General features: G+C 36.8%; 1 protein-coding gene across 1 annotated transcript in view; it reads left to right on the top strand.

The window, feature by feature from the left end:
• The window catches only part of CFTR (CF transmembrane conductance regulator), a 224,290-nt gene that overhangs the window by 137,231 nt on the left and 65,326 nt on the right, over positions 1 to 21,733 (top strand). Inside the window, exons 16-18 of the mRNA XM_036761406.1 lie at positions 9,095 to 9,132; positions 9,846 to 10,087; positions 13,413 to 13,492. Coding sequence (XP_036617301.1) covers positions 9,095 to 9,132; positions 9,846 to 10,087; positions 13,413 to 13,492 — 360 coding nt within the window. The remainder of the gene's footprint in view (positions 1 to 9,094; positions 9,133 to 9,845; positions 10,088 to 13,412; positions 13,493 to 21,733) is intronic.

Genomic DNA, 21,733 nt, shown 5'->3' with positions numbered 1-21,733 from the left:
GTTCTGCAATTCTAGAATTGGTTCAGAGACATTTTTCATAGGTTTTTGGAGGGACTCGGCGGGGAGCTCACGCTAGTCCCTGCTTTCCAGCCGCCATCTTAAGAATACAATTTTCAAGCTTATTTGTGAAAGTTACTCTCCAAAAGAGTATCATAAAATGTTTATATACGTGCATTTGGTATCTAGGAGGGAAAAGGGTAACATTTATGAAAAGGTGCAGAGCAAGGCTCGAATTCAAAGGCATGTTTAGAGACCAGACTCGAAAGGTAAATGGAAGTGGAGAAGAGATGAGTTTTGTCTTAGAGAAAAGGACCATTCTGAATAGGGAATAAGTATTTGCATAGTGTCTACAATGTGCCAGGCACTGTGCTTGCTTTTACAAATATTTTTTTATTTGATCCTCGCAACAACCCTGTAATGTAGGTGCTATTATTATCCTTGTTATACAATTGAAGAAACTGAGGAAAATAGAGGTTAAGTGAATTGCCCAGTGTCACACAGCTAGTAAGTGTGTGAGAGTGGATCTGTACTCAGGTCTTCCTGACTCCAGGACTGATTCTCTATCTACTGCCCCACCAGCTGCCTCTATCAACAGAAGTATAGATAACTAGCTATGAAATTCCTTACATGGGTGAAAAAGAAGTAAATAAATTTGAGGATATTTGAAGCAGGAGATAGAAAAGGAAGAGAAGGCAACTGAGAGAGGGAGAGTAGAGCTTAGTGAAGACCAAAACATATCGGTGAAGAAAAGAACAAGGATCTAAATCATTCAAAACTGACCTGCCTTAGACACATAGGCAGTTATTTGTAAGAAATTGTATGGCCAAATATAACGTATGGATGGTTATCCTAAGCGCAGTAGTGAGTTCGAAGATGGAGAACTGTCTCTCTCCACTGAAGATGAAACAATGATGAATTAAGTAATAAACAGCAAATTTTTAAGCTCTACAGAGATAATGCCTCCCATCTGCAATTTCTGAGAAAAAAAAATGTTGGACCATATAGATAACAGGCTAATTTCAGTACGAGATCTTTATGGGTAAAATAGACAGTTCCACCTCCTATGGTTTAGGTTGAAATTTACTCTACTGTCATTCTTAGGCTTCTTCTATTCAGTTGACTCATGATCCCATTGGCTACACCTGAAACTTTTCTGATGCAAGTGCTCCTCCCTGGCTACTGCTTTCCTTTCTTTGTCATTAGAATGTATATTCCTGGAGGGCACAAACTCTCTTCGGTTTTTTGTATTTAAGTCCCTAGGATTTAGCACAACTTTTAGCTGGAGGTAAGTGCTTAAAAATGCTTTTTCATTCATCCATTCCTTCTCAAAGGCTGTTCTGTGTGTCTCAAGACTTTTGTGCTAGCTACCTAAATCCTAAGGTTAGACCAGAATTACTAGTCTTTGAAGGTTTCTTCAGGCATTATCCCTGACAAGGCCCTCCTAGGGATATTCTAGTTGAAAGTTGCCCTTTGGTCCTAAATTCTACACCTTATCACCTGGATTTAGATGAAGAGAGGTCACTATCAAAGCTCAAGCCATGGATTTTTATTGTTTGTTTAGTCCTTCCCGGGACCCCAAGATATTTTCTTGGGAAAGATACTGAAGTGGTTTGCCATTTCCTTCTCCAGTTTATTTTACAGATGAGAAAACTGAGACAAATAGAGGTTAAGTGACTTGATGAAAGTCACATAGCTGGTAAATGTATGAGGTCGCATTTGAACTCAGGTCTTCCTGACTCAGCACTCTATTCACTGTGCTAGCAAATGCTCCCTGGGCAGGTGTTGTTGGCAGGTTTCTCTCTTTCAGGAAATGATTAATTAAAAGTTGCCAAACAGAAAAAAAATGGTATTTAACGGTCATGTAATTAATCTTGGGCAATCTTGCCAAATGATCATCATTAATATGAATTAAACCCAGCCCTTTGACATAGTAAATCTCAAACCAATATTTCAAAGTTATTAATGGCCTGAGCTCCTGGGTTGAAAGGTCATAATGTTTGTCCTCAAGTTAGAAAGTTATACACGTTGAGGTTCATGGAATGATGTAAATAAAGCAAAGGTGTCAGAAAAGAATGTGATTACTTTTATATATGTATACATACATATATCTGTTTATACACACACACACACACACACACACACACATTCACCACAACTTTGTCCCATAGACTTAGACTTAAGTATCTTTCAAAAGTGCAATCCATCTTGTTCAAGCTTTTCAAGCAATGATGTCTGAAATTTTGCTGGTAAAAGATCCTCATCGATGTGGTCTGGATCCTCAAGGGCTTGCATTTTTTAAGGGCATTGTCTTTAACTTGGAATTATTTGAGGTAGGGACCAGATCTATGATTTTATTACTAAAAGGAACAAGGAAATGAGTAAACTCCTCCTACCAGTGCAAGTTGGCACCTTTTCTGAAGTGCTGTTCTCTCTAATGCTAAGGTTCAAGGACTTGCCCACAGTCAAACAACCAGTGAATGTCAGAAGTGGGATTTAAGCTCAGGTCTACGTGGTTCTAAGACTAGATCTCTTAAGTACAAACCATGCTATTTCTGGTACAAAGAAGCATTATGGGAGAAATAGTTCTGATTCTCACATCACACAACCTGGGCTCAATCTTGTTTCTGGTGATTATTATCTGTTTGAATTTAAGAAAGTCCCTGGCCCTCAATTTCCTCATCTGTAAAAAAAACAAAAAGAGAGAGATGGTACCTCGGGTTCCTTCTAGATATTGGGTTTAGATATGTTAGAAATAACATTTTTTTTTTGTTCTTGAAAGTACATTCTGAGGATTTGATTGTTTTTATGAAACTCTGTCTAGAGCTAAAAAACATCAAGATCCCTTGGTGAATGGAGATAAAAACATTGCCTTGTGTTTTTATGCAAATTTATGTAGGTACATACTATAGCTGCCTCAAACTATTTTTAAGAGGTCGAATGCTATATTATTGAAGTTGCTACCATGGAAGTCAAATAGAGCCAGTCAAATAAAAGAGATATTTACATTCAAATTATTGTTATAATTTCAAAATTTCAGTTACTCTAAAGGCATTTCAAAGAAACATTCTTAGCTTTGTTGGCATCTAGGTAGCACAGAGGAACACTGTTGGGCCTGAAGTCAGGAAAACCCGAGTTCAAATGTGACCTCCAACATTTAGTATCTGTGGACCGGGACAAATCACTGAATGTTCTATCTGCCTCTGTTTCCTAAACTCTGAAAGGGAAATAGCAACAGCACCTACCCTTGCAGTGTTGTTGAGAGGATCAAATGAGAGGATATTTGCAATGTGCTTAACGTAGTGCCAGGCACATGGTAGGTACTTAATAAATGCTTGTTTCCTTTCTTCTTTTATTGGATGATTTATGTCTTTTTCACAAATATACGTAAAATAGTATGACAAAGTTAATTACTATTACATAAAAAATTGTAACTCATGCATGACTCTCAATAATGTAGGTGTGTTGAAATCCTTTCAAGAATGTTGACTTTTATGCATTAAATATCATAATTTGGGGGAAGATTAGGAATAATCCAAGACTCACATATAGAAACCATAACTATCTTTGGCAGCTTCTGTTTTCAGCTTTTCAAACTAGCAGGTGTTGCGGTTTTTTTTTTTTAACCAAACCTATGATTTTATTAGTGTAGTGAACTCTTGATAAAGAAATTCCCTCTATCAATGCAGGTATGACTTACTTAGCACAGTGCCAGGCACATAGTAAGTGCTATATAATTGTTAGCTATTTGTTATTAACTATTGCTTAATATCAATACAGCTCCTGGAGCATCAGAAGGATAAATGATTTGCCTACAGTCAGAGAGCTGGTATGTGTCAGGTAGGACTGGATGCCAGGCCTTCCTTACTCCAAAGCCAGGTCTGATATGCGCAGTGCCATGCCGTTTCTGTAGCAGCCATATTACTAAAACTTTATATAATTAAAACATGATGAAACTCACGAAGGGAGAAACTGACAATTGTATTACATTTAACCTAAATTCTGCTTCAAGTTATGGTATACCTTTTTAGCAGATTCCTTTTTTAAGAATAGTTTTTATTGAGATCTTTTGTTTTTACACCCTTTAGATTTTTTTTCCTGTTCTCTTTCCCTCACCCCTTCCCAGAGAGCCGTCCCTTATAAAAAAATAATTTTTTAAAAGAGAGAAAGATAAAAGAATTCTGCTAAATTGATCAATACATTAAACAGAAAATTGACATTATGAATGTGCCACATATTCCTGCCCCTCCTTCCTTACTTCTGCAAAAGTATAAGGGGGGTATCTTCTTATATGTCTTCTTTGGGGGTCAAATTGTTCTTTATAATTTTACAGCATTAATTTTTAATTGTTTTATGGTTATTCTATTCATTTACATAGTTGGAGTCATTGTGTGTATTGTTTTACTGGCTGTTTACTTCACTTTGCATCAGTTCCTGTAAGTCTTTCTGAGGCTGTCTGTATTCCTCATTTTTGTCCTATCTTACACCACAATAATATTCCATTACCACAATTTGCTTAACATTTCCCCAGCAGATGGACATCAAGTTTGTTTCAGGTTCTTTGCTGCTACAAAAAAGCTACTATCAATATTTTAGTGTATATATAGTGACTTCCTTTGGGTTTATCCCAAGTAGTGGATTCTTGGTGGTGACAGAGAACTGTTCTACTTTAAAGCTACTATGTAGTTAGGATAAACTTGAATATAGCACAACATCATCTAAGACCCTCAGACTTACATAGTTGAATGTTTTGTTGTCATTTATGGTCATTGTTGACAACTTTGTGGTTTTCTCTAATTCATACTTAGGATGATTTTAAAAAATAAGAATATCCCCATATCAATACCTAGGGAATGTGAAAATTGAGGAAACTGAATATTTGCACACTTATATTGGAAATATTACCTTAGTATCATGGTACACACACTAAACCAGCGTTTCTGTTTTTACTCTTACTGCTATCAAGGTGCTCATGATTATTCTGTGCCCAAAGAAACAGAGGAGTATTTTTCTTTCCTTATGAAATGGATCGTCCCCTTCCTTCACCTCTCCCTTTTTTCCCTGAGGCTTCATCAGTGCCAATTTTTTATTTGTACTACTTCATTTTGGATTTTATATTATTTTAGATATAGACCTCATTTGTTTCTCTTTTAATAAACTATCAAAGTGCCTTTTTAATAAGTTAAAATTAGTAAAGAGTGCAGTGTTCTAATCAGTAAATTAACATTTAAATGTCTTCTATGTGACTTTAGCTCTCATTATTCATTTATGTGCACACACTTTTATCTATCTGTTCAGTCTGGACTTTCCCTCCCAACCTCTAGTCTTAATTTCCAGCCACTTTCTGATATTTCTACCTGGATTTCTTACTCTCACTTCAAACTCAAGATGTCTAATGTTGAACTTCTCATTTTCCCTGTCCCTTGCCAAACTAGTTGTGATTTCCGTACTAGTAATGGTACTGCTATTTCCCTGGTAACCCAACTGCAAAGCCTGTAGTTAACAAGTTGGCTCAATTCTTGTTTCACAATCTATCTTGAAATGTATATCCTTTTCCTTGCCCCTCCACTTTAACTTAGAGTCCAGGGGTGGGGAGCCTGCAGCCTTGAGGCTTAAATTATATCAAGGTTTTCAAAACTCTCAAAGGACCACTAAATTTTTGCTAGTACTTTCAAGTGCCATAGCAGGATTTGTTATGTAGAGATAATATACAACTAATAGAGGAGTAGTCACTTCCCTCATCTGTGAAATGAGGTGATTGGACTAGGTAATTCTTAGAGTTTCTCCTTTTGCCAATATTCTGACTTAAAGAAATAACAGGTTAGGAGACTTTCTAATGGCTTCCTGCCTATTGTACAATTTGGGCTTCCATCTTAGCTATCAATAAAATTGTTAGGAAATCCTTCTTTAATAGTGATCTAGTGGAAATGACATCCAATCACTTCAGTTAATGAATCTGGTTCTGATGGAATTCATTTTTAGTATTTGATCTGAATTGCTTAAAACTTCCATAAAAATAAATTTGTGATTTTAACATTTTTCCAAATAATTTTCCAAATAATTTCCAAATTCCAGGGTGAGAAGCAGTGCGGTACAGTGGATAGAGTAGTGGTATTGGAGTGAGAAAGACCTTTACTAGCTCCTGTGACTATGAGCAAATTATTGAATCTTTAAGTGCTCCCAGATAGCTCTGTTGGATTGTAAATTACAGATGAGTGTTCAATCTTCATAGGTAGAAGAAATTTCCCCTTCAGAAGTTCTATATACTGATGACCTCACAGGTCTGGACTTCAAACAATCTCCCTTCACATTTCATCCTTCTCCTCTCCCCTCCCTTTTTCTCAATCTTGCTTTGTTAATAACTCAGTATTTTCTTTTTAGAGCTTTTCAAAGGAAGAAGTTAAGGCTCTTAAAGTTTTCATGTAATGCATAAAGTACAGTCATTCAATTAAACAATTAATTATCAAGTGATATTCTAGGTCAAGCAGTATACCTACCTGTGCGGTAGGTGTACAAAGACGTACAAAGACCTGATCGCTCCCCTTAATCACTTCACAGATTATATTGTGTACAGATAACTGCAGTAATAGGTATCAGGTTCTAAGGAAGGAATGAATGATAATGCAGAGAGTATGTACTGAAATAGTCCAGATGGAGAGGTCGCTTCTGCTTGTAATGATCATTTGCATTAACTTTTATTTGTTTTGTTTTAAAGCAAAGAAACCTATTTATAAAAATGGGTGGAATTTCATTAGGTAAAGGTTTTGAGTGAGTGGGGGTTTCTATGTGTGTGGGGGGGAGGTGGGGTATGATACGATGGTATCATGGTGATGGTGGCATAGTGATTAGTCAAAGGAAATGGCAGGAGCGTGGATGTAGAGGTGAGAAACTATAAGGGATGATGAGGGAATGGTGAGTAAAAATTAAAAAAAAAATAGAAGACTCCTTTCACCTAGTATGTATTCAGTCAACACTGAATGAATGAACAAGTGGATGAATGGATGAATATTATGTGAATAGTGGGAAAATGGCTTGAAATGTAGGTAGAGAACAGACTTTCGAGGATCTTGAATGTCTGGCTAAAAAATTCCATTGATCCTTTAAGCAATAGGAAGCCATGGAAAGCACTACAACAGAGGATTGTTATCTAATTGGTGTTTCAAGAAGATACATTTGGTGGCAGTTTGTTGAATGGATTGCAAGGAAGCGAGAATGGAGACAGAGACATCAGATAGGAAGCAAATGCAATAGGCTAGACATCGTATGATAAAGGTCTAAACCAGGGGTGGGGAACCTGTGGCCTTGAGGCCACATGTGGCCCTCTAGGTCTTTGGGTGTGGCATTTTAACTGAATCCAAGTTTTAAGAAACAAATCCTTTTATTAAGGGGAGTTGTTCTGTGAAGTTCAGATTCAGTCAAAGGACTGCACTTGAGGACCTAGAGGGCCACATGTGGCCTCAAGGCTGCAGGCTCCCCACCCCTGGACTCTAAAAAGTTAAAGTGGAGGGGCAAGGAAAAGGATATACATTTTAAGATTAGATTGTGAAGCAAGAATTGAGCCAACTTGTTAACTGGTTGGATGTGGGAGTGACAGGCTTTGCAGTTGGGTTACCAGGGAACTAGCAGTACCATTACTAGAAGTATGGAAATCACAACTAGTTCAGCAAGGGACAGGGAAAATGAGAAGTTCAATGTTAGACATCTTGAGTTTGAAGTGAGAGTAAGAAATCCAGGTAGAAATATCAGAAAGTGGCTGGAAATTAAGACTAGAGGTTGGGAGGGAAAGTCCAGACTGAACATGTAGATAAAAGTGTGTACACATAAATCAGCACTTGGTTTTAGTTGTGTAATTGTTCTAATTTCACCATATTACCTAGCATTACCTTTCCTTATCTACCTTAGCCCTTAGTTCACTTGTCTATAAAATGGAAATGATAACAGGTCACATTTATATAGTGCATTATCTTTTCAAATGAGCTTTCTTTACAACGACTTTGTAAGGCTGGCAATGCAAATATTACTATTCTCATATTTACTTTCCAGGCCTGCCACAAAAGGAAGATTTCTCCTTGAACAGAATTTCTCATATTTAGAAATCCCCCAAGACTTCCATACCAACACCTGTTGTATCAGCATACCTGTACTTTACCGTCATAGATAGATGTTTAAGGAAATTTGGGTTCTTTCTAATTAGAATTTTTATTTCTCTTTATGAATCTTAATCTCCTTCTTATAGTAGATGGCTTTGCAGGTAATAGAATCAAGCATCAAGTGTACGAAATATAAAATGCTTTCAGCAACTAAACAAGATTCTTATGTAATTCTCTATAGTCAGTGTGAGGTGTACTCTGCCATTGTATCAGTCGGCTCAGGGCTAATACCCAATCTTGGCAATTGTTCTTAGTGGTTTGCAGAATTCTCTTTTTAAAACTCCATGATGCCCCACCCCCAGAAAAAGAAGGAAAAAGAGGAACCTGAATAAATAGAACTGAAGGAAGATCAGAGACACAGACAAGTAGGGCAGTATTGGCATTATCAGGTATAATTTATTTGAGATTTTAAAAGTGAGATGGACAAAATTAAGTCTCTCATATGCTTTTCTTTTGTTTCAGTTCTTCTTTGTGTATGGAAACAATCATATTTGTAGCATCTATCACATTCACAATAAAAAAGTGAAAAGGCAAAAAAAACAAGAAAAAACAAAATTATGACAAAACTATGTAAAATTTTATGTTCAGATGCTTCATATGAAAAATGTTACTTGTGACCATGAATGATCTTTCACAGACATGTTCATGAAACCAGTAAAAAGTGATTTTTCCTATTCAAATGCTTTCACTACAACCTTATCCCTACTGATGAGATTCAATTAATTTTCCTGTCGATTGAAGGGAAGAAATGACAAGGCATTTTACTCTGATGTAATTTGAATTCCATTCTCTTAATGTATTCTCACTGTACATACTGTTGCAGGGGGCAATTATTACACCTGCTGGACAAAACAAAACAAAAATTCATGTGCTTTCAGGGAGTGCAGAATATTGAAAAGAACTCCCTTTGGCAGGGCAAAATTTAACTGTTTGTTGTCCTGTTGCAGGTGGGCGCTTCTTTGGTTGGACTTTGGGTCCTTAAGGAGTGAGTATCCCGTGTTGTGAGTTTTGTCTTATTTCTGATGTATCTTTCAAACTGTTTTACTATGCATTAAGCTCATTCTTTTTTTTTGTGACAGGGCAGGGGTATTATAAAATTTGTTTCAGAGTTCTACTGATTTAGCTTATATTTTCTAATTTTCTCTTTTCCTGGGTCTCTATTAGTTCTATTGAAAAAGAAAAGACTTAGTCATATCCATATCCTACTGTCCTCTGCCAGTGCCCGTAAGAAAAGATTTGCAGCTAGTTTTTTTTTTTATTCTTTTTTTTGTTGGGGGAGTAGGGGAAGGTGAGGCAATTGGGGTTAAGTGACTTGCCTGAGGTCACACAACTAATAAGTATCAAGTGTCTGAGGCTAGATTTGAACTCAGGGCCTCCCGGCTTTAGGGCTAGTGCTCTATTCGCTGCACCACCTACCTGCCCTGCACCTAGTTTTCTTCTGAGATTCAGTAATAACTTTGGGGACCAATTTGAACATGAATTTTTTTTCAGGCTTTAATTTGTTTCAAAAGTTAAAGCAGACTGGCTTTGCCTAAGGTATGATAACCTCTTTTCATGCTCTGAAAATATCAGTAGTTCATCTTCTCTAGAAAGATTTTTGGGACCCATTAAACTCAAAGTCAGTATCGTTTATGTTTTTGGAAGAAGACAAAGAGGAATCTCCAATTGCTGAATAATTACTTCATCTTTGTTTTACAGGACCTCTCTTAAAGATAAAGCAAATACTACAAATAACACCTATGCAGTCATTATCACCAACACCAGCAAATACTATTTGTTTTATATTTATGTGGGAGTAGCTGACACATTTTTTGCCCTGGGATTGCTCAGAGGCTTACCGCTGGTACACACACTAATATCAGTCTCCAAAATTCTGCATCACAAAATGTTATGCTCCGTTTTGAAAGCACCTATGTCAACCTTCAGCACTTTGAAAGCAGGTACTTTGATGAAAGAATGTACTGTCCTTTGTGTGAAATGAAGGTATCAATCCCCAGGGACATGTGGCCTTAGTTGTTTTTTTCACTTGTGATGGATTTGCACTGAAACACTCACTTTTTTTGTACAGTCCCCCTAGTGATATACATCTACAAAGGTAGCATCTATAGTTTGTTTATTTGTTTGTTTATTAAGATTCTTAGGTCTCATCATGGTCTTTCAATCAACTAGGGTACCACAGTTTGCTATAACATCACATCATTGCAGTTATGACAGCAAAATTTGTCCTCATGTCATATCTAGATAGCTACACAAGCCTGGTTAGAGGCAGCTAATGGTGCAGTGGAGAGTAGTAGGCCTGAATTCAGCGGGAGTTTAAACCTGGTCTCAGACACTTATCAGCAAGTCACTTAACTTCTTTTTACCTCAGTTTCCTCAACTATAAAGTGGAGTTGATAATGGCTTTCATTTTATAAAGAAGCCTAAAGAAGGGAAAAAACTTGCCCAATGTCAGAGTCTCAAAGACAAATAACAGTCTTATTTCTCAAGTTTGCATTCAGGTCTTGTTTGCTTTTGTGTTTTTAGGGCACACATAAAGACTTACACATCTAAGGTACTTTGATATCCTCACATTCATTAGCTTGTCTGATCTTTCAGACAATCCATTGAGATATATAAGGGAAAATATCGTCATCTATATCTGAATGATTAGAAACTATACCGTAGAGAAACAGGCACTTTTGCATTCTTTGTGAACCAGAAAATGTCAGAGGCAGAAAGAATTTTAGAGATCATATAGTTCAATTCCCTCATTTAACAAATGAAGAAACTCAACACCAGAAAGAGTAAGTAATTCACTGAAGGTAACAGTTATTAGTGTATGTGACAGAAGTGATACCAGAATTCAAGTCTTCTGACTTTTACTGTAGCATACTTTTCACTATATCTTACCACCTGCCTGAGTTCCTCATACCTAATAATACACAATTTTCCCTATCCCCTTAAGTGTTTCTAGTGAATCTTTTTTTTTCAACATTTTAATTGTGGTGCTGATCTGAAGCCTCTCCAATTATAGAGAATTGAATACAGTGACCTCAGAAATATTAAAAATGATTTTGTTTTTTAAACTGAAAGAGACCCTAAGGTGTCATCTTGCTATAGTTCCCTCATTTTATAGATGAGGAAGCAGACCCATAGGGGTTTAATATTTCCCCAAGAGTATAAGTAATGTGAAAGGGTAAAGATGGAATTTAAACCTACATACTTTGATTCCCAACCCAGTTCTCTTTCCACCTCCAACTATAATGTTAGAGTTACCTAATCCTACCTCCATCTCCAGTCTCACACACCCTGTCTGATTCTTATTTACTTCTTACACCACATTATGATTTGTGGTTGATTTTTTTATCCATTGAGATGGCTAGATGTTTTTCTGTTATAATTAAGTTTCCATTTTATATCTGCTTTTGGTTTTGATCCCCAGCTCTGCTATACAGTATTCATCTTTGTTGAATTTATTTTCTTGTCTTCAATTGTTTCTCTCATTTTCCAGTCATTTATAAAAACTCAACAATATTTAAGTACAGTGTCATACTCAGAGTTCATTGAGTCAAGGAATTCTGACATTTTGAGAGAAAGCTATCATTTGAGATGGAGTAAGTGCTGTGTTCACAATTATTTCCTGAAACTGCTTTTACTTATTTTCACAAAATCTGGAGATTATGTACATTTCTTTTTTTTATTGAAACAAATATATAAATGCACATAGTCATTTATGTTGCAGACTGTTCATATTTATGTAACCTTTACTTAAGATTATAGATCAAGATTTGGAAGGGACCTCAAAGGCCATCTAGTTTAATCACCTTATTTTATTACTGAGAAAATTGAGTTCCAAATAGGTTAAGTGACTTGCCTGAGATCACACAAGAAATCGTATGGATTGTTAATAATAAGAGGGGTGTAACTCCCCTGTCCTTTATAAAGAGCAAAAGTAAATAGGCCTACATGTAGAAAAGATTTAAATGGAACTGAACCATAATTGTTTTTAGATATCAAAGCACATGATTAGTGGAGAATGTTTTATCTATTGTCTAACTTATAATTATTAAATAAACTCAGTGGCATACATAATATTCTTCCTGAAGTCCATAAAGGGGACCAGAATAGCTTTGGGAGATCTCTGCTAACCTGTAAGTCTATCGTTTAAAAGGTTCAAAGGAAAACAAGTGAACATCCATTTGTACTTGGCTTGTGTTGGTACAGGAAATTGGGCAGGGGTGTGTTGGTTAATGTTTAACAACCAGATCTGAAAAAAAAAAGTGTACTCAAGACACTTTTAATTTTAATCTGCATTAACATTTCTCTATCACTTTCTTGAATCTAGACAATCAACAAAACAAAACAAATCAAGTCCTCCTTTATAATGTTTGCTGATTTCTGAGATGTAAATGTTTACATTGAAAATTTAACATTCAGCTTTCAGAAGCTAGGTTGAGGTAGCTCCCGCATTCCCCTGGACTTATGCCAAATTAAATTATAACTACCTGAATTGACCTGTTTTGGGAATCTTTCTGGGGATTTTGAAGAATGCATTCTCTCTTTTAACTTAGTCCTACTATTTTGCTGATTAGGGGCAATACATAATAATTTGATTTTTGGTATTATGAGGAAAAAAACATTGATATTTATACAGCTAGGAACTTTATGTACATTATCTCATTTGATACTCAGATAGTCAAAACAATCCAATGGGATAGGTGCTATTATTATCCTCATTTTATAGATGAGGAAAATCACTTAGGTCTTGTGACATTCTTAGGGTTAAGTAGATAGTGTAAATCAGTGGAAAGATTCCAACCCAGGTCTTCTTACCTCTAGAGCCAATGGGTTTTTTATTTTTATTTTTGTGTATTTTTTTAAACTGCTTAGCAAAAACTGTGGAGAATCTACATGAGTAAATACTTAGCCTTTTATTTCATTAAATTAAAAAGATGCCAGGAACCTGAGTTCATTATAGTTACGCTAAGGTGTGTATGTGGATTGGGGTATGAACATAGACTGTTGGATGTTATTTGTGATGAAAGATAAAAGGTCCACTATGGTCAGAGAGTTTCCCCCTGAAATTTAACAGAAAGTGGTTATTTTTAGATCTCTAAAGATATAAGATGATACTGTAAACACTATTATAAAACACTTGACATTTTTGAAGTTCTAGGTCAACTGAAAGCACATTGCTTTTATCTCTATACTTCAGAGATGATAAAAAAATTGACTCTTTGAATCCATTGATTTCTGAAAGGCTATTCTCTTTCTTTTGACCTTTAGGTGGAATTCTGAACCGTTTCTCCAAAGATATAGCAATTCTAGATGACCTTCTGCCACTTACAATATTTGACTTCGTCCAGGTTTGTAAACTAAAAATTCTCTAATAGAATTTGTTGCTTTAATCTTTAAAAAAGCTCAAGTTTGGGTATTTAATTAAATTTTGCCTACATTTAATTTAGAGTTGGAGGTATCTTCCCTTGTATAGACTTTTTTAAGGAAGGGTAGTTTTAATGATAATGGGAAACCAAAAGAAATAGTACAGTTGAAAAATCAATGCTACGTCAGAGGAACTGACTGCACACCAAGAGATGAGGACCAGCAATGTATGTGGGTGATGTAGCCAGCTACCTCTATGATGTGACTTTTGAGGGACATTGCAAGCCTTCTCTGACCTGAGATATCTCCAACACAGGCTTGTGTTCTGATGAAATTCAAAGAAATAGTTTTTCTAAGGGAGTTACAACATTATGCCTTGAAAAACAATCTGTTAAAATGCAAATATTTTTTCTTGGAAGAGGTAGCACCTTAACATACAGCATGTCCCCAAAGTCTTAGTGCAGTTTTAAGCTATAAACACTACGTTAAGACTTTTGGGACACCCTGTACATGCACTAGCCAGTTGACTCTGAAGACATGGAAAGCCGTACTGATTCATATGGATGCTTAGAAGAGAAAAGTCCAGAGTATGGGACAGTACCTTGAAGACTGTTGTTGAGGAATTTAGAAATGGGGGTAGGAGTGAATGAAAGGTATCTGAAGAGGAAGGAGGGAGCATGGAGAGGCAAGTTGGGCAGTTGTCCAAGATTAGATTTGCCTACCTAACAATTTTGCCTAAGGTCTATCCTGGTTTGGGAAACCACATTAGATCCCTATAAGCTACAGAATGTCAGCTATGACATCATTTGATAACCTTGGCCATTGGTACACATATGACTAAAGCTTCCTATCTAGATTTCACCATCGGTATTCAAGATCATAAATGCCACAACTGTAATCATCTGCAGTGGCAACAGATGGAGTGCTATATGATCACTCCCTGGGTTGACTCATTTCCATTTGTCCTCAACCTCCGCCTCCCCTAACCTCACCAACAAAAAGGAAGAAACTCATATTGATGTGTTAGAAAGGAGATAGAAAATCAAAATAGGGAAGATGACATGCATGCGTGTACAGACAGCACATTGTTAGAGGCAAAATAATCAAAAGGTCAGTTTGCCCCACACTAAAACAAGCAAACAATTGAATGAATTTCCCGTTCCAAATGAGTGGCACTGTTTTGGGTTTGACATAGTTTCCTCTATTTAAAGTTGCAACTCATGACAATAGCTGTTGGAATCCTAATGGATTACTTGAGACCAGTAATTCAATGAAAAAAAAATTTATTTCTTTTTTGTCTATGAATTTCGACAATTTGTTCCTCATTCCAGAGTTATACATGACCGGTCCTGAAAGGATAATTATGGAAGCCCAAGACGTAGTTGCAACAAGATTAATTCTGTTCCACTCTCTTTGGCCTTTCTTTCTCAATTGCGCTTCTTCTCATCATCATTTTTTTTAAATAGTCTAAGACTGATTTCAAAAATTCTATGGGGTAGGTTACTTTTAAATAAGTATTTTATAGGTTAAATATAGATTATAGATTAAATAACACTTTTCAACACATCTAGTGGGAAGTTACTTTTAAATAAGTATTTTATAGATTAAATAACACTTTTCAACACCTCTGATGGCTCCCATGCCCGTGTGTTTGTATGTGTGTGTGTGTGTGACATATGAGTACTCTCTTTCCTATAATATTCTTTCCAGTGGTGCTTATTCTTGCCTCTGATCTGTGTTACATTTTATCTGCTCTCACTCATTCATTCACTCATTCATTCTATCAACAAACATTTGTTAAACGTGTATACTATGAGCTATTATATTGTACTATTATATTAGAACTATGCTGGTCTCTGGGAGGAGGTTTTTGTTTTTTGTTTTTTAGTACTTTGGACAGAAACTTACACATAATGTAGACTCTTCCTCCAAGAGATCACAACCTATCAATAGCTTAGTAAATACATCCTACAGAGTTCCCTGAGATCCAGAGAGCTGAGATGACCTTCGCAAGGTCTTCTTGATTCCAGGTTCAATCCACTATGTCCTGCTGCCTCTCATAAATCATGTCTGGATAAAAAATGATAATCTTTTTTAAAATGTATTATGCACTTCCCTGCATTAGCAAACAGAGCATATTGAACATAATTTGCCTTTTATTACTGGATCATCATTATAAACATCAGTTATTTTACACTGATGCTCTTGGGAGGAGGTAGGAAGAGGTCAAGATTGATACTGAGGTATCTAGGCCTGATTGTTCTAAAGGATCCCAGAGAACTCTGCCTTTCCTAATCATTATTTCTTTTGTCTCTTCATGGTCTGTGAGATTTCACTTCTTGCTCTTGTCCCTGGGTAGCATCCTTTCTTATCCTTTATAAGTGTTTGCTATAAATGAGACAAAATGGAAGGCTGCCAGGGGAAGCCAATATATCAAATGCTTGCTATTTGCCAAACAGTGTGCTAGGTGCTAGTGATACCAACAAAACAGAAAATCAGTCATTTCCCCAAGAGGTTTTTTTTTCCCTATAGTAAAGTAGAAAAAACACTTAATAGTTATTTTCCTTCTTGCTCAGAGTCCTTTTTTGGCTTTTGTGGTTGCATTCTAGATCAGCAGTGTAAAACAAGTAGAAATGGGGGCCATTAAACTGTCCATAAGGATCCCTGCAGGTGGCATGTTGAATTAGAAAACCACATATAGGTATATTTTAATTAGTTCAGGTCACACCCAGGAGTGTTGTGGGCAGCGTGTTTGATACTTCTGATCTAGATGATCGAGGTTGCTGGAAAATTCATTTCCTTAAAAGTGGGTTTTCAATAGAACTTTAGAGGTCACCTTTTCTACTTTCTTGAAGCACCTTTCTAAAACATATATAGTGATTTACTGTATAAGCTACACTTTCTTTTCCTTTACCATGATTTTCCTTTTTCTAATATTGATCTTGAGAGATAATTGGTTTAGTTTAAAATAGGACAGTGATTTTGTTAAGGGACTATTAAGGAACCCTAAATTTTGCTCCCCTATTAGAGAACACTAAATTTCAAAATTTTCTCGTCACTGGGGACATAAAACTAGTATGACAAGCTATAGCTCCCTTAGAATGTAGTAATTGGAAACAGGACTATCGAGTCAGTAAATCAGTCTGTTAGTCAGCTAGCATGTGTGGTGCATGGGGTGTTTAGGAGGACTAGCACCTCTGATATAAGGACTTGCTGAGCCCTTTTCAGGGCTGCTCATCCTTGGTATCTACCTGATTCACCCAGCTGTCACCTGTGGCTCCATGAAGCTGTAGCATGTGCAGTGGCCACATGGCAGTAAACCATCTTGGCAGACGGGATAAACCAGGTTGAAGGTAACTGACAGGCCTCATACCTGTTGGTCAGTTATGAGGATGTCTACCCCAAGCATGTGAAGACTTTCCCCACGGTGAATGAGAACAATTTGTTCCAACAGCCATGAAGGTGGCTAAAGCAGATGGTGTGGTGTGCTTAGAGGTTGGTCAGACATTGAAGATGTCAGAGTCATCCTCTGCATCCTGGATCATCTCCAGCTGTCCTGACTTTTGTCTTGCCACTGGACTCCAGTGACTCAGGAAAAGAGAATAAGGGGAATGACTTGGTACAACTCTGCCTCCCCTAAATCCAAGTCATTAGCAAGTCAGTACAACCCCCCCATGATGTCATTGGTCCTCTTTGAAAGTGAAGGACAAAAAACAGCATGTATTAAGAGTCTACTATACACTGTGTAGGTGCAGAAGATAGAGTGCTGGGGCTTGAAGTCAAATCCAGCCTCAGACACTTACTAGCTGTATGACCCTGGGCAAGTCACTTAAACCTGTTTGCCTCAGTTTTCTCATCTGTAAAATGACCTGGAGAAGGAAATGGCAAATCACTCCAGTATCTTTGCCAAAAACTGAAACAAAACTCGAAGAGGGTCACAAAGAGTCAGATATGGGGGCAGCTAGGTGGAGCAGAGTGGAGAGAGTCAGGAGGACTTGAGTTCAAATATGGCCTCAGACACTTATCAGCTATGTGACCCTGGGCAAGTCACTTAACCCCATTGTCTCAAAAATCAAAACAAACAAACAAACAAAAAACCCAGAATGGGACATGACTGAAACAACTGAACATATACTGTGTTATGCCCTAGGCATGTAAATACAAGAAAGAAAACAATTCCTTCTTTCAAGAAATTTACATTCTATTCAGGAAGGCAATGCACACAATATAAGTGTATGTGGCATAAATTTATACAAAAATAAATAGAAGGTACTTACATAGAGAGGGCATGAGCAGTTGGGGGAAAGAGAAGAGTCTGAGAATGCTTGATTTAGAAGGAGGCACTTGAATAGTGTCTTGAAAGAAGCAAAGGGTTCTTTGAAGTGGATTTGAGGAAAGAGTGTATTCTAGGTGTTTTAGATAGCCAGTCAAAGGCAAGGAGTTGAGAGATGGTGTGTTGTATTGGAGGAACAGAGAGGACAACTTGACTTGACCATAGAGAGTGGAAAGGGTAGTAGTCTACTTTGATTAATGTACAAATTAGGAATTTAGGACCCTGAGAGGTAGTCCCTTTCACAACTCATTCAGAGAGATAATGGCAGATTTTTAGAATAAAATCCAGATTTTCTGACTCCTAGGCCTGTATTCCTTTGCTTACACTAATGCTTCCTATTTGCAAGAGCTGCTTTAATGATGCCAGTAGACACAAGCATATAAGATTAGTCTGAGAATGCTTTAGTTGAAGAAGCATCTTTGATAATTAATTATGCAAATGCTTTCTACTCTTATTTAACTATATGAAATCTTCAAAATATCACCAGATGTCAAATAAGGTGATGAAAACTTTATGGCTTTACTATGTGGAATACATCTGAAAAGACATCTCTAACCTTAATTTAGTTAATTGTAAGAAATTAAGGTATCAGAGAAAATAGCTCTGTTTTGAGTGAGTGTACAAAGGCAATATTGTTTCTTAATTTTATTCATTTTACTGATATTCCAATTTTATCATTCCTTCTAATTTTTAATTTATATTTAATTTCTATTCTTCTCAAGTTGATCAAAGACCTGTTTGTCAAATCCAGTGTCTTTTTCTTAGTTCTTATTCCCCTTGAACTTTCTTCAGCCGTTGACGCTGGTGACCACCTCCTTCTTTATACTTTCTTCTTTTTTGTTCAAAAGATCTCAGTAGTTCCTGATCACTATAGGAGAGTACACAAATACCTTAGCCTGGTTTTAAGGCCCTCAATAGTGCAATTTAAACCTACTTTTCCAGCTTATTTTTCATAGCTCCCCTTTATATATTCTCCATTCCAGTTAGATGGGAGGGGCTATTAAATATTTCTTTATCTCAAACTAATTCTCGCACCTTCATGCATTTATACAGGTCTACCCTCGTGCCTACATGTACTCTATTCTCATATGCACCTGTTGAAATCCTCTTCTTTGAAGGTGCAGTTCAGAGAAATTCTCCTCCGTTAATCCTCCCATGATCTCACCCCAAAGTGGTTCCCATCATGAAATTTTCTTATAAAAGTTTTTTATAGAGACCTCTGATAGTGAGCTCTATCCTTCTTCTTTGCCTATCCCATGTCCTGGTTGTGTTTGTCTATGCCATATCACTTCATCATATTGTAAGCTCCTTGAGGGCATGAATTATATCTCTTTGTATTCTATAGGGTCTAGTAAAGTTTTGGCACACATTGAATTGTTTAATAAATGTTTATTGAATTGAATGGAATCGAATTATTGATTGATTAATTGTGCTGGTTTGCCCCCAAACAGACAGTAAGTTATTAGCAGAGGCATCCATACCCAGATCTCTAAGTCCAGACCTGTTTCTACCCTGTATGTCCCCTCTCCTATTAAGGAACAAACAATTTACCATAGGATCATAGATTTCTATTTAGAAGGGGTCTTAAAGATAGTACAGCCCAACCTTCTAGTTCTATAGCTGTTGCAATGGAGGCCCAGTGAGTGGTAGCTTCCCCAAGGTCATGCAACAAGTAGGTGGCCAACCCAGCATTAGACTAGTACTATAGCGGATAGAGTACTGGACTTGGAGTCAGGAATACCTGGGTTCAAATCCTACTTCTGGCATTTACTAACTGTGGGCAAATCACTAAACCTCCCTGAGCCTTCGGCAGTTATGTAAGACTATCACTAATAAATAGTATGTGACCCACATTAGTGGAGGGAATTTCCCGTGGTGACAAAATAACAGGTATTTATGGCGCTGTGGTTAAGTAGAATCTGAAAGCAAGTGAGACTGAGAAATAAGTATTGGATTTTTTTTTGTGTGTCTATGGAAACACAAAACTATTCTTAGATGATGGTATTGAAATCAGCTGATCTATGTAGATCTAAGTGACATAATCCTCAGAAAGTCATGTTTTACCTAGTTAAAACTGGCATAAAACACTTGTTACCAATGGAAACTAAGTGAGGATAAGGTAGAAATGCTACAAACTATTTGCTCTCTTTTTTTTTCTTTTCTTCTTGCTTGTTTTTGTTTCTCCTTCCTCATGATTCATTCCATTGGTTATAATTCCTCTTTACAATTGAACTATTATGAAAATAAGTTCAGTATGAAGGTCTATGTAGAACCTACATTGGATTACATGCCATCTTGGGGGGGGTGGGAGAGGAGAGGGAGGGAGAGACAATTTGGAACCCAAAAACTTGTGGAACTAAATGTTGTAAACTAAAAATAAAAAATAAATTTGTATTAAAAAAGAAATGCTACAACAGGCATAGTTTATAATTCTCCTTGTCAAAAGTTACTTCACACTTTAGGTAAATTTTTGTTTTGTTTGTTTTTTAGTAGGTAATGTTGGAAGAACCATCTGGGATTATCACAATAATCTGGGTTAGATTTAAATTATTCTTCACAGCCTAAACCATTCACTCTTAGTACTCTGCAAGTTTCTCCAGTTTTCTCAAGGGGTATCCTAGGCTTTTTAAAATGAAATTACACAGAAACCTATACAGAAACACATGGATTGGACTTGTGATTTCATTGGTATAGGGAACTCCCAGATGAGGAAATTCCTTCCAATTCAGGGCAGGACCTTCTAAGACCTTACAGTTTTAGAGAGGTTTGTAGATCAGAGGTGTCAGACACTAGTCTTCTGGCTACGTGTAGCCCATGACACTCTCATGTCCTATTTCCTACATAAACATGTATGGTTTTCTAAGTCAGTATTCTGATAGATGTGATCCTTATGTACAATTCACTGGCCTGTTTCTATTTGAATTTAATACCACTGGCTGGTGGTATCAAATAGAAACAGAGTCCTGCAGCTGCATATTGACTTGTAAAACCATAAATCAACATCGTCTGTCTTGCAATGTATTTTTATTTATTTGTTAAACATTTACCAGTTATGTTTTAATCTGGTTCTGGGTAGCCCAGTGGGCAGTGAGCTTGACACTACTGCTGTAGGGCACTGAGCAGTTAAGTATATTGCCTAGAGTCACACAGCCAGTATGTGCTAGAGATGAGACTTGAACTCGTATCTTTCTGGCTGAGGCCAACTCTCTATCTATTGTCATATTGCCTTTTCAGTGTCTGGTTTGATAGTTTTTCCAGTTTTTTCAAAGGATATCATAAGTTTCTCAAAATTGTTCAAACCAAAATTTCACAACACACCTTTATGTATAAATTTGTGTGCATGTATGTATACACATATATATGTATAAAATCTCACATTTTAGAAGTGTAGGATGCACTTTTCTCACAATTCCATGAGATAAGAAGTCTAAGAATTATCACTTTATAGATGGAGGAAATTGAGGCTCAGAGAATTTCAGTGATTTCTTCATAGTTACATGGTTTGTTGTTGTTCCGTCATTCAGTCGTGTGAGACTCTTTGTGACTCCATGGACTCTATTCCACCAGGCCCTTCTGTCCTCCCTTATCTCCCAAAGTCTGTCCATGCTCATGTTCATTGCTTTCATGACACTATCTATCCATCTCATCCTCTGCTGTCCTTTTGCCTTCAATCTTTCCCAACATCAAGGTCTTTTCCAATAAATTCTGTCTTCTCATTATGTGGCCAAAGTATTTAAGCTTCAGCTTCAGTATTTCTCCTTCCAATGAATGCGTGTCTAGTAAGTGGTAGATCCTAGCAACAGGAAGATCAGGGCTTTGAACTCAGATCTTCTGACTGTAGGGCCAGTGTTCTTTCCTCCAGCCCAATGTTTTTGTTACTAACAACATTGAG

This window comes from Trichosurus vulpecula, chromosome 5 (genome assembly GCF_011100635.1).
Source record: "Trichosurus vulpecula isolate mTriVul1 chromosome 5, mTriVul1.pri, whole genome shotgun sequence".
Classification (NCBI taxonomy): domain Eukaryota; kingdom Metazoa; phylum Chordata; class Mammalia; order Diprotodontia; family Phalangeridae; genus Trichosurus; species Trichosurus vulpecula.
This window is presented reverse-complemented; position numbering and strand designations above follow the sequence as displayed.